Raw genomic sequence first — 12,708 nt, 5'->3', positions numbered from 1 at the left:
TGTACAGGACAAGGAATAAGCTGTACTGGTATATAAGCAGTGCGTTGTACTTGTATGACTTTAAATAAAAAGAAATTCACACCCTTAACCAAATGTTATGCCAGTACAAAATTTGTGTGGACCAGGCCTTACTATGTATCACAACAGATTTTTGAAAATGGACCTCAGGCATGCCACTTCAGTTTATCTGTCTTTGGTTTCTTAGAATGTTTAGCATTGATATAGGGAAGAAATTTCTCTTGCTACGCAATTTTTTTTATTGTACCTTTCCTTATGCAGAGCATATTACTTTTGTGGTTGTTCATGTTAATTTTTTCAGGTAATTGCATAGCTGAAAGAGAACAAAGTCCCAAATGAATAACTAAATGTGTAGACTTAATTTCAGGCAAACTTACAAACAAACTGAATCGTGTTCTTATGTTTATTTTGAGACCAGAGTTCAAGCATTGCACATGCATTTTAATTTTCGGTAATGTGATAAATCTTCATGTTCTGTATTAAGTCTGATATTTATTTACGTTAAGGCAACCTTGCACTGCTCTGCCAGCATAAAGGGACCTTACACTAATTTAAGACCTCTTTACCATGCTTTGGCAGTGCTAAATGGCCACACATTAAATGAGAATCTGACCCGAGGGATTAATGATCACCTGATCATTCCATTTTCTAGCCTGGTAGCCATTTAGTGGTGGCCTTTCTGCTGTCTTCATATAACTTGTAAACTATTGAGTGAAAAGTTTTCAATCCCAAGAGAATGTTTTATTTGGTGTTAAGGTGGCTGACTGGTTAAGACATTTAATTCAAGTTACCTAAGGATTTGCGGATCATTATTCCTATTTCCATATAACAGAATCTCAAATCATAACTGGTAATCTGTAGAAAATGTTTAGCCTCTGATTTTTTTTTCTCTTTGTTTTTTGTGATGAGGTGCTAGGAGAATACTCAGGTGTGCTTGTCGGAAAAGATTTTGATAAACAAGACAAAGTCAGTTCATTTATTCTTTTCTAGTGATGTGAGAGTAGTTCTATTATGAGTAACTTTAATTTACTGCTCCTGAGCCAACATCCACAAATTCCTGTGGTCTGTAGTTCCAAAAAAACCCAAAACTAATATCGCTGCCACTATTTTATAGTGCAGTTTAAATGTGAAAGATGTCCAAGGCTTAAAAGCAAGAGTCTGATGCATCACTTAAGGAGACCAAGCTCAGTAGCAGGGGGCTGTACAAGGCTCCATTCCCTGTGGATTGGCACAGAGAGATAATGCAACACATACTGACCCATTAGGTTACAGTAATATTCTAGAAAGTAAGGCTCTTCGGCTGAAGGTGATGGCTAATCTGGAATGGGCCAACAACTTCTTAAAGGTTGCTGTTAGTGTGGATTTATATTTGGGTAATAAGCTGTTCTAAAAAAAAAAAAATGTGAATGGTAAATGTTTTGCCTTTTTAAACTTAACAACCACTTTTTTTTCTGTAGGCTTTGGATGGCCAGAATATCTACAATGCGTGCTGCACTCTACGTATTGACTTCTCCAAGTTAACAAGCCTTAATGTAAAATACAACAATGACAAAAGCAGAGACTTCACTCGCCTTGACCTTCCTTCTGGCGATGGCCAGCCCTCCCTTGACCCCAACATGGCTGCCACTTTTGGTAAGGAAACCTCCCTTCTAGATAAATATAATGGGGCAAGTAACACTCTGCTTTTCATATGTACGGCCCTTTAGGAATTTCCACCCTCATTTTCCAAGGTTCCTAAAGGAGAGTGACACTAGTGAGTCCAAAGTACTCGATGCTAGTAAAGTATATATGAAAGTTGAAGAAAAAAACCTACTCCTGGAAAATAAATGAACATCTTAAACTGAATTTGCCCAACCAAAAGTTCTTCAGACTTTTAATGCCAAAAGCTTTTGTTTCAAGGTATTCTGTGAACATAATTATTTACTCACCACAGGGCAAAATTTCCTCAGTGGTATTCCAAACTATCAGAAGTTGGTCCAATAAAAGATATTACCTCAGCCATCTTGTCTCTCTAATATCCTGGGGCCAGCACAGCTACGTCTGTGCTTAATACATGGTAAATACTGTGCATCTGAAGGTCTAATTACACAATAGTCTACAACTGATACTTTGGTTCCATTAGGCTACTTGAGAATTTAAATATTTTAGAGAGTCTCATGATTTGTTGGAAAGCTGTGCTTTAAAAAGCAACCCGCCCAAAAACTAAATGACAATGTACATTACTAAATGTCTAGTTCAGACTTGCAGAAGATGACAATTGAGAGATTATTGCCAGATTCTGCAGAGGGTGGTGTAAGAACCCCATGTTAGATGTGTGTGGTATTTTCTGCCCCCAATAAGATGTTATCCTGATCTCTTAGTTAAAGATTGCCGTGAGAGCATGAAGTTTAATATCCTTTCCTGTATTTATCATTAATTGATATTTCTCAGTATTTTTGGTATACATATAAATGTGGTGGTGTTCTTTGGAACTTGGTATGTTCTCAGCCTCAACAACTTCTGGTGGCAGTGAGTTCCACTGTTTAACTATGCATTGTGTGGAAAAGTATTTCCTTTTGCTGGTTTTGAATTTGTCATCTTTTAATTTCATTGAATGTTCCCTCAGAAATGAAGTATGGAAGTAAAAATTTCTAAGTAGGTACAGTTTTGGGGAAGGGGGAGTGTGTGTGAGTGAAAGACTAATTTAAGGCCACGTCCAGACTAGGAATTAAAATCGATTTTAGATACGCAACTTCAGCTACGGGAATAACGTAGCTGAAGTCGAATTTCTAAAATCGAGATACTCACCAGTCTGGACGGGGCGCCATCGATGTCCGCGGCTCTCCGCGTCGATTCCGGAACTCCGTTCGGATTGATGGAGTTCCGGAATCGATGTAAGCGCGCTCGGGGATCGATACACCGCGTCCAGACTAGACGCGATATATCGATCCCCGAGCAATCGATTTTAACCCGCCGATGCCGCGGGTTAGTCTGGACGAGGGCTATGTGAAGTATTGGAATATGAGCTGCTATGCTCATTGATCTGCTTCTGTAAAATTTAAAAACGAGCTGTATTAAGTAGTTGTAACAATTTATTGTGGGTAAAGCTATTAATTGAGGGATACTAAGGATTTAAAGGGAGATGCATTGACCATATTTGAGACATGTTGTAGCCATGTACCAGGAGTTGGCAACCTTTCAGAAGTGGTGTGCTGAGTCTTCATTTATTCACTCTAATTTAAGGTTCTACGTGCCGGTAATACATTTTAATGTGTTTTAGAAGGTCTCTCTCTACAAGTCTATATATTATATAACAAACTAGTGTTGTATTGTAAGATAAACAAGGTTTTCAAAATGTTTAAGACGCTTCCTTTAAAATTAAATTAAATTAAAATGTTGATCTTACGCCGCCGGCCCGCTCAGCCTGCTGCTGGTCTGGGGTTCTGTTCATCTAGGCCGGCAGTGGGCTGAGTCGGGTCTGCGGCCAGGACCCCATCTGGGAAGGGTCAGGCAGATTCCCATGGAATGGGGTGGGATGGGACTCCCCTGCCCCATCCAACCCTCCCCCGGGATCCCACCCCCCCATCCAACCCACTCTGCTCCCTGTCCCCTGACTGCTTCCCCCTCAGACCCGGACCCCTTACCATGAGGCTCCCCACTGATTCGGAGCTGTGCCACAGCGCGCACAGTGCTCTGAGGGGCAGGGCAGGGCTGCGCACGGCAGCGGGGCTCTGGAGAGCAGGGAACCAAACACTGCCCTGTGGGAGCGCGCAGCCCCAACCCCCAGAGCACTGTGCACTGCGACAGGCTCCAGGGGAAGAGGGGGAAGGCGGGGGAGAGTCTGGTGGCTTGCTGCACTGGACCTGGCGCTCCAGCCCGGGAGCGCGGACCCTGCAGCTTGCCGTGTCGGCAGGATTTTTAATGGCACACTGGGGTCCCGGCAGGCCTGAGTGTGCTGTTAAAAATTGCCTCGCGTGCCATAGGTTGCCAACCCCTGCCATATACACTTGTATTCCACAAGGCTGCTTAACAGTTAATGCACTGCAGTTATTGCAGCAGAAGAGACCCAAAGTTCCAATATATTGGCTGTGGTGTTGGTATTGTGGCTTTGGCAATTTTATTTAAACAACCTTAATGGTAATGGAAATTATGAAAAAGGCATTTGAGTAGCTGAAGACGGAGTAGCCATCTGTGCTATTTTGACAACTATTTCCAGCTCTCTTGGCAACCAGCAGCTACCGCTGACAAGTGAGATTTGTAGCTCTTGGCTGTTGGATGGGTCTTCATTAAGGGCCAAATGCTTCCCTTGTTATGTACAACAATAAAACATATTTCTGTAATGCAGTTCAACTGGTCAAAGTGCTACAAACGGGTAAGAAAATCTTATTTTCCTCTAGCACCGTATAACTTTCTGATGTAGTCCTGAGAGATGACGCTCTTTGCTGTTTGGTTGTAGGGGTTTTGTTAGGAACTATGCACATAATGAAGTTAGCTGTACTTGTTTGGCAGTCGCACTGTTTTTAAAGTAAGTAAAAATGAAGCCATTGAATATTTCTCTGTAATAAAATAAGAACTATTTCTGTTTTAAAAACAAAATTATTGTATCATGGAAGCATTGGGGTCTCTCAGCGCTTAAGATTGTGCCTGTTACAAACCTGGTAAATTGTGTTGAATCAGGCTTAACTAATTTGCCTGAAACTTCAGCGAGCGGGGGAAGCGTGATTATGGTACAGTAGATTAAGAAAAGATTGGGATATGATGCAGGGTTTACAGTACACATTTGTGTGCTGAAACTGGTACAAACACCACCTGCCTACTCCACCAGGGCCTGTCTGCTTTAACAAGTAACCCATAATTCTCCACCAGTGCAGCTACACCAAAAAGTGTGGAACTGCTGGAATAGATAGAATTCGAGCATCTTTACCGCTGTCATCTAACCCTAAGGGTTAAAGATGTCCACAATCACAAGAAGCCTTACAACTGCAGGCAGTAAAAGATTAAAACTATCAGTTTTCTAGCATCTGGCACAGAGACCTTTATTTGAAAAGAATGATGAGAATTGGATACGTGTGCATATGAAGTGACAGAGGTGAGGTGTTCCTGTCTGGAGAAATAGGGGTCCAGATTTTCCAACAGAGGTAGCATGAGTGGAAGTGGTAGTACAGACAGGGCTCAAGTGTCTGAGGATAAAATGACATGATAGTGAAGAAGCTGGAACCCTGGGCTTTGTCTTTGTTATAGCAAGTGGAGGCTGCAATGATAAAGAATTCAGATAAAGCAAGCAGCAGTGGTGGATAATTATCAGTACATACGTTTAGCAATTTTAGCCCTTACTTTAGGATTTGGATATTGCAGTTTAATTACTAAAAACACTGCTATATTTGAAACCATTTGAATGTTAACATTTTTGTAGATCTCATGTTAAAAACTTCTGATGCATTTTGGAATAAATTTGATTTGAAAAAGCTTTTTTTCCCATAAGGCATAATAGATTTTCTGAGAGTTTGCTTAGAATCTGCAGTCAACTAGATAGCAGAGGATTTTGTACATATGCTAGAATTCCTGATCTTCCTATTTTAGCTGTATTCTATTCTTACGTGTCTGTCTGGTATCGGTGTCCAGCATACATGTCCCGTCTGGCAGAATAAAAGCCCTTTGTCATTGCTTCTTGAGTAATGAATGATAATGGAAACTAGAACTGTGAATGAATGATTAGTACCCATATTGCCAAAGCTTGTCAGTATAATGCACCAGTGCGTGTATTACAAGCATAAAATGTGATGTGATTAATGCTTTGCATTGTTTGTGTAAGGGACACCTTGTGACTACAGATAAGAGGGGAGTAGGCTGCCAAAATAATTTGTCAGAGCTTACGTGTCTGCTTGTTGTTAATGTGGTAATTCCTACAGTATTGCACGATACCCACTAATGTCCGTGTTATTTTAGGAAATGTATCTAATGCAATTTATCATTTCTGTCTTTGGGACTTAAGTATTTTAAAAATGAACATATGATCATGTTACTTATTTACATAATGAGTAGATAAGTCCCTTCCTTTTCAGTTTAAACTGATTTTTATTTTAAAAAATCTTGGGTTTTACAAAAAGTATTCATCCCCCCCCCAATTTTCACCCTACTTTTGTATAATTCAAATATATAAAACAACTTGTTTTATTAAGAGAATACAATATGTTGCATGAGATATATGTATTATGATAATACACTAGTTTGTGTGCATATGCAAAGCTGCCTGTTGAAGTAAGGCTATGTATTAGTCTAGAAGATGTACACAACAAACAGGCCTGCATGCAACTTCTGAAGTGCATGTGCGTATGAACGTACTGATGAATCTCACGCCCACCACACACATATTTCAAGCTGTTATCAGATAACAATTTAAAGATCTGACACTCTCTCTAAAATGGAAAGAAAACAAAACTCTGTATCAGAATACGTTTCAGAACACGATGAAGAATTTCCACGTTTAAAACTAACAAAAACAGGAGAAAAGGATGAAGTTGAGTATATGCAGTGCAAATGGTGTGGCCCCATTATTAAATGTAAATATTTATAGGCTAATAGTTCAAGTCTACAACAGTAAGCTGTTGTTTCAAATGAAAAGTTTTATTTGGGGATTGGAGCTCTATTCTTTTCTTAAACTCAGGTGGCATTGTGTTTTGAGTTCTGTTTTAGTTCTGCAGCAAACTACATTAAATTCTGTTCATCAAAGCATTAATCTACTGAATACTTTTTTTCTTCTGTCCACCAAAATAAACCCTGGTATTTACCTAGAAAAATATTAATATTTTTCCACCGTTTTTCACCTATTTTTCTTGTTGTAGTTGTAGTAATAAACACTGATGTATTCCTGGGGTAAATTAAATTAAATAAAAACTGAAAATGAAGGGCCCTATGTGTAGAAGGCATTTCTCAAAAGTGGTGGACTAAAATGTAATTGAATGTGTAAACAGATTCTATTGTTTGCTTAACATTTCATTTTGAAAGATAGGAATGAGTGTGTGTGTGTGTGTACATACACAACACTAAGCTATGTGCTGCTCAGGATAACTGAGTGAATTTAAAACTAGATTAAAACGAAAGCAGATAAGAAAGCAATCTTTGTTATAGATGGGGCCCCAATGTTTCCTGATTCCCAGTTTGTAGCCTTCATCATTGCAAAGAGAAGCTTTGCAGGTGGGGATATGAGCATGGAAGGCAGTTTGTGATTGTAGAATAAGCACATTTGCTAGATATTTCTTCTAAACTCATTAGCCATGAGATAGTTAACACTAACATTTAAACTGACATTCAGGTTTCAGAGTTAAGCCATTGAGATCAATGAGGCAGTTCATGTCCCTCTGGTATATTGTTTCAGGCTGTATCAGTTTGTTCAATTAATGTTTCCCCCTGAAAGTTTCTAGAATACAGTTACATTTTGTAAGTAAAAGATGAGTGGCATATTGAAAACTAAAAATTTGGGACATGTAAAATTCAATTGAATAGCAGAGCAGGTGACTGTATTCTGTTGTGTTGATTTTCTTAATTTGTTCTTTGTTCCCTTAAGTCTTAACTTGAAGTCACATTTTGGGGTCATATGTGAGGGCAGTGTTTGAGATCCTGTCCTGGAAGAGTCTACTTTTAAAGTATCCTGATTGTTCCCATATGTGTTTAATCAGTGTCTTAAGGGCTGTCCGTGCAAACATTTTGTTCCTGGCAAGGTGGGGTGTGACTCTACCCCATACTAGCCTGCTGTAGACTAATTGATCTTGATACATTTAAACAGTGCGCTTTGATCTAGTCCTGTTTCAAAGAGGACATTAACAGGGTCCACAAGAACACTTAATCTTGCAGCAAGCTAGTGCAGGTTAGATTTACGCCCCAGCTTGCCATAAACTATAAATGTTCACATAGACATGCCCTTAGAAGTTAGAAATGAAAAAGATCCAATACAATATCTAGTCCATCTATTTGCATTCACATCTGTTTTGTGAGGTTTTCTAATCTGATATGTTTCACAATTGGGCATTCATTGTTTTCTTTGGGGACAGTATTTTATTGTTTAATATTTTGCTGTGAGGGATTTTCCCATGTTCATCTTAAATCTTACCTTTTAATTTTATTTGGTTATTTCTAGTTATATCCCTTTTGTTAATATACATTCCTTTCCTTCCTAAGTGTTTACACCCTTCACAAATAAGGGAACAATCACCACATTTCTTATCTTTCTCCTTTCTCAAATAGATGTCTGAGGCTGTGCATATTAACATCCTCATAGTAGTCTGTAACCTTCAATTTATCTGAGTATATGAGGACATTGATGGGAGCATCTGTCCCATGTGCTTATGGGGAATAGGATAGCATTTTGACATAGAGGAAGGAGCCGCCAGCTCCTGGCAAATCTTGTTGATACCTGGTATCACATAGGATTCAAAATCCCCTGTCTGCAGCCTTACTCTCTGCAAAAGCTCTCAAGTTAGCTGTGGCTGAGACTTCTCCTGTTACCCTTATTCCTTCTCCCCTCCAGTTGAATTCTTAAACATGAGGAGAAACTTTTGATGTGCTACAGTGTCAGAACTGAGCTGGACACTGCTCTACCAGTCTGCTTTTTGCCACTGTATCTTGCCAGCAGAGTAGCCTTTGTCCCAGCCTAATTTAGGAAGAGACATCAAGGCTGATGCAGAGAAAATGATCTAAAATAAATTCTAAATTTTAAAAGTAACTGAAGAAACTCCAGCTAGAGTTTTAACCCAAATGTAAGCGGATTGAATGAGGGTTTGGTGTGGGACGGTACAGTCCATCCACTATTTACTTTGTTTCATTGTGCTAGCATTTTCTCTCTATTCTTTTGATAGTGTTCATAACATCATCAGGTTTTTATTGCAGACCAAACAGTGTAAATTCTGAGTGTATCTTTTAACCTTGTAAATATTTTTTTCAAACATCAACTTCAGTTGTTGAACGTGAGTTCTGTAAAATACAGTAAAACCTTTGGAAGAGTGTTATTCTGAAATGTCAGTGATATGAAATGTCACTATATACTGATAATTTTTCTGTTTGCTAAATGTGTTGGAATAGATTTTAATTAGATATGTCTGAATTCTAGGCACCCCAGGAATAATTTCTTCACCATATGCCGGGGCTGCTGGATTTGCCCCAGCCATTGGCTTTCATCAAACTGCAGGTAAGTCTTTTAATTTTTTGTTCGGTAAATTTGAAGACTGCCTTAAATTGTTGAAATCCAGCTAGTTAAACAGAATAATAATGCAGCAATATCAAGATCTATAAGTATTCATAAAAAGCAGTCAGTCTACCTCTGTTTGCATAGTATACTACCCAAAGTATTACTATTTAAATAAACTGTAGGAATTACGTGTACTATTGGTTGTCGTGATTAAGGCTACGTTTTTGTTCACGGAGGTCGCAGAAGTCACAGAATCCGTGACTTCCAGCGACCACCGTGAATTCAGCCCTGTTGGCCGGGAGCTGTGGGGTCCCCCCAGAGTTTCCAGGTGGGCAGGGCCGTAGCTCCCAGTGGATGCAGGCCCCGGGGCCCCCAGAGCTGCCCAAGGCTGCAGCTCCCGGCTACCTTGGGCAGTGCCCCCTCCCCCCAGCTCCTGGCCACTGGACTGCCGAGCCCTCACAGGTGGTGGTGGGGGGGGCGCTGTAGATGTGGTGGGACTCACCCCTGCGGCGCCTCCTGCTGGCTGTCTCCGGGAATTAGCTCCTCCAGCTTCCGGAGCACCCTCTTCAGGCTGGCGTCCTGCTTACTGCTGGGCCTGAGTCTCTCCTGGACCCCGGTGCCCTTTCAGGCTGGGCTGCTGCTCCTTGGCAATACCCCCACAGTCTCAGGGTCTCCCTGCTCTCCCCCCACCCCCAGTCCTCTGATCCCCACCTTGCCTCAGTCTGGGCTACTGCCAGTCATCACCAAGCTCCTCCTCCGTGGGACAGACTGCAGTGTAAAAGCCACTGCCTTCCTCTGCCACTCAGTACCTCTGTGGACCTAGGACCAGGCCCTGTAACCTGGGGAGTTGCCAGCCTGGAGCTCCCCTGCTCCTCTGGCCTTTCCCCAGCCCTGCTTTGCTCCAATACCCTTTTGGACTCAGACAGCTAGGTCCATCTCCCTCTTCAGCTAGAGGGAGACTGTTCCAGATGCAGGCTCCTGGCCCCAGCCCTCTTATAAGGGCCAGCTGGGCCCTCATTAAGCCAGCCTCGGCCGAATGGGGCATGGCCCCAGCTGAGGCTGCTTTCCTCAATCAGCCTAGCTTTTCCTTCCCTGGCACAGCCCTCTCTCTGGGCTGTTTTAAGCCTTTTAAGCAGGAGCAGGTGACCATCCCGCTACAGGCCCCCAGAGCCCCTTCTCCATAAGCCGATCTGCAGCCAGTTCGCTTCCAAACTGCACCAAGGAAACATCTATACACGCTCGTGCTCCACACCTTTCACTTCCTCACCCTTGTGTCTCGCCCTGACACAAAGTGGCGGGACCTCCTGCCACCTCTGGAGGGTAAGAAGCCCTGTAGGCCAGCCTATACTCTACTCTGGTCCCAAGGCCTGCCAGGGATATCAGCTGGCGGCTCCTTCATGGGGCCGTGAGCACGGGCATGTATTTGTCGCGGTTTACCCCTGTCCCAGATACCTGCCCCTTTTGCGGTGTGAGGGAGACCCTAGCGCACGTTTACTTAATGTGCCAGGTTGCAGCCCCTCTACTGGCTCCTCACAAATATACTGTTGCATTTCTGACTGCACTTTTCCCCTCACCTTCTTCTCTATGCACTCCCTATCTGTGGCCCCACAAAGTCATGGGACCTCCTGGTCAACCTCCTCCTAACTCTGGCTAAAATGGCCATCTACATAACCAAGGAGAGGAGGTTGGCCAGTGGAGACTCCTGTGACTGTGGGGCTTGTTTCCGATCCTCTGTCCATTCATGTATCTGGGCAAAGTTCCTCTGGGCGGTGTCCACTGGCTCCCTTGATGCCTTCGAGGAGCAGTGGGTGCTGTCCGGGGTTCTCTGCGCAGTGTCCCCATCAGGCTCCCTTCTTTTGACCCTCTGACCGCACTCCTGTCCCTGTTCTTTTATTAGTTGTTCCCCGAACTCAGTTGGGTTTTGACGTCCTGTAGATTCTCCCCTTAGGCTGAGGAGGGGAATCCTTTAGCAGGGGGCAGGCTTCCGCCTGCCCACTTCCCGGAACCCAATAGGTATAGGCCCCCAGAGCTGGGAGAAGCCCCCACAGCTACCCAACCTCTACAAGCTGTTTGGGGACACTGCCACTGGGCTCCCCATTTTGTGCAATATTTTTAGTAAAAGTCAGGGACAGGTCACAGGCTTCCGTGAATTTTTCTTTATTGCCCTTGACTTATCCATGACTTTTACTAAAAATGTCCATGACAAAATCTTAATCTTAGTCATGATCTACACTCCGTCATTTGTGCTCTAGCTTCTAATTCTACTAAGAAATTACACGTAGTAAAAAGGGCTATTTGAAAGTGACAAAACTAGAAATCTAATTGTAAAAATGATAGATTACTATGGCTTTTTTGCTTAACTTTTTGATATACATGCTTACTACTTTATTACTCAACATCTCCTTGCAATGTCACTGTCGCTTTATTTTGAGGTAGTGGGTTTATATTTTGGAGCGACCATCATGAGAAGTGCAACACCCAAAAGCCTACAATTAAAAAGCAAGCTCCAGTAGCACTCATTCAACTCCCAAAATAGCTTATCTGCCCATGCATGTCCCCCTAGCCCCCAACCCAGATGTGTATTTTTTTTGGCTAGGTACAGTTTATGACAGAAGGGACTGAGCCAAGAAAATGTGGGTGGATTGAGATATGCCTATGGAGCCTTTTATTATTGGGTGTTGAATTTGATTTTAAATAAATCAATGTTACATAATTTGAGCAGTTTTTTTAATCTTCTGAAGTAGTTTTTCCACTTCCTTTGGCCCATAAGTTGAGTATCGTTTTTCAGGTCTTTCGGTCCCATCTCTTCCCGGAGCACTTGGTCCTCTCGCAATCACCACTTCTGCAGTGACTGGACGGATGGCTATTCCTGGAGTTGCTGGTGTTCCAGGAAATTCTGTTTTGCTTGTCAGCAACCTCAATCCTGATGTAAGTTTGAATGGGTGGAATCAAATAATGCAAGTAGTTGGTAGTTTGATATTGGCATAGAATATATGTTAAAATATTTGTCCTAAAATCTAAATTGGAAATTAGACAAAGGAGGATAACAAATATCTTTTTTTACTTTGTTCATGTCAGAAATGGCACTGCAGCCACATCACTTGCTTTAAGTAATTTGCAGTATTGACAAAGATTAAAACCATATGCTAGCTTCATAGAATCTCAGAAGAATATGGACAGCCTCATTAGAAACAAATATAACATGGAGGTATAACAATGGACATACTAATTGGAAGAAACATCTATTGAGAGTCTGCAGCTCTCACAGTCAGTAGACCTCTAAAGTGACGAGAATGCACATCTTACATAATCAAATACACTGAAACACAAAGCAAAGGCAAGCAACTGTTGAATAATTGTAAAACAGATGTAGTCTCTTTAGGGAATGAGGATCCTCCTTGTGCCACGCTGACCCTTACAGAGGGCAGAGTATTCTCCACAAAGAAGAGATGAGGGAGAGCAGGTAGTTAAGGGTGAGATAGAAGAGTGACCATGAGTGCCCGTCTAAACTGTCGTGGGTTCTTTTCAAG

At 41.9% G+C, this 12,708-nt stretch overlaps 1 protein-coding gene across 2 annotated transcripts in view; it reads left to right on the top strand.

Annotated features, from left to right (window-relative positions):
• PTBP3 (polypyrimidine tract binding protein 3) overlaps positions 1–12,708 on the top strand; it is a 104,876-nt gene that overhangs the window by 83,356 nt on the left and 8,812 nt on the right. For both annotated transcript variants that reach the window (XM_050943127.1, XM_050943126.1), the window contains 3 exons: positions 1,476–1,650; positions 9,101–9,178; positions 11,967–12,106. In XM_050943127.1, coding sequence (XP_050799084.1) covers positions 1,476–1,650; positions 9,101–9,178; positions 11,967–12,106 — 393 coding nt within the window. The remainder of the gene's footprint in view (positions 1–1,475; positions 1,651–9,100; positions 9,179–11,966; positions 12,107–12,708) is intronic.

The sequence above is a fragment of the Gopherus flavomarginatus genome, chromosome 3 (genome assembly GCF_025201925.1).
Source record: "Gopherus flavomarginatus isolate rGopFla2 chromosome 3, rGopFla2.mat.asm, whole genome shotgun sequence".
Lineage (NCBI taxonomy): Eukaryota > Metazoa > Chordata > Testudines > Testudinidae > Gopherus > Gopherus flavomarginatus.
This window is presented reverse-complemented; position numbering and strand designations above follow the sequence as displayed.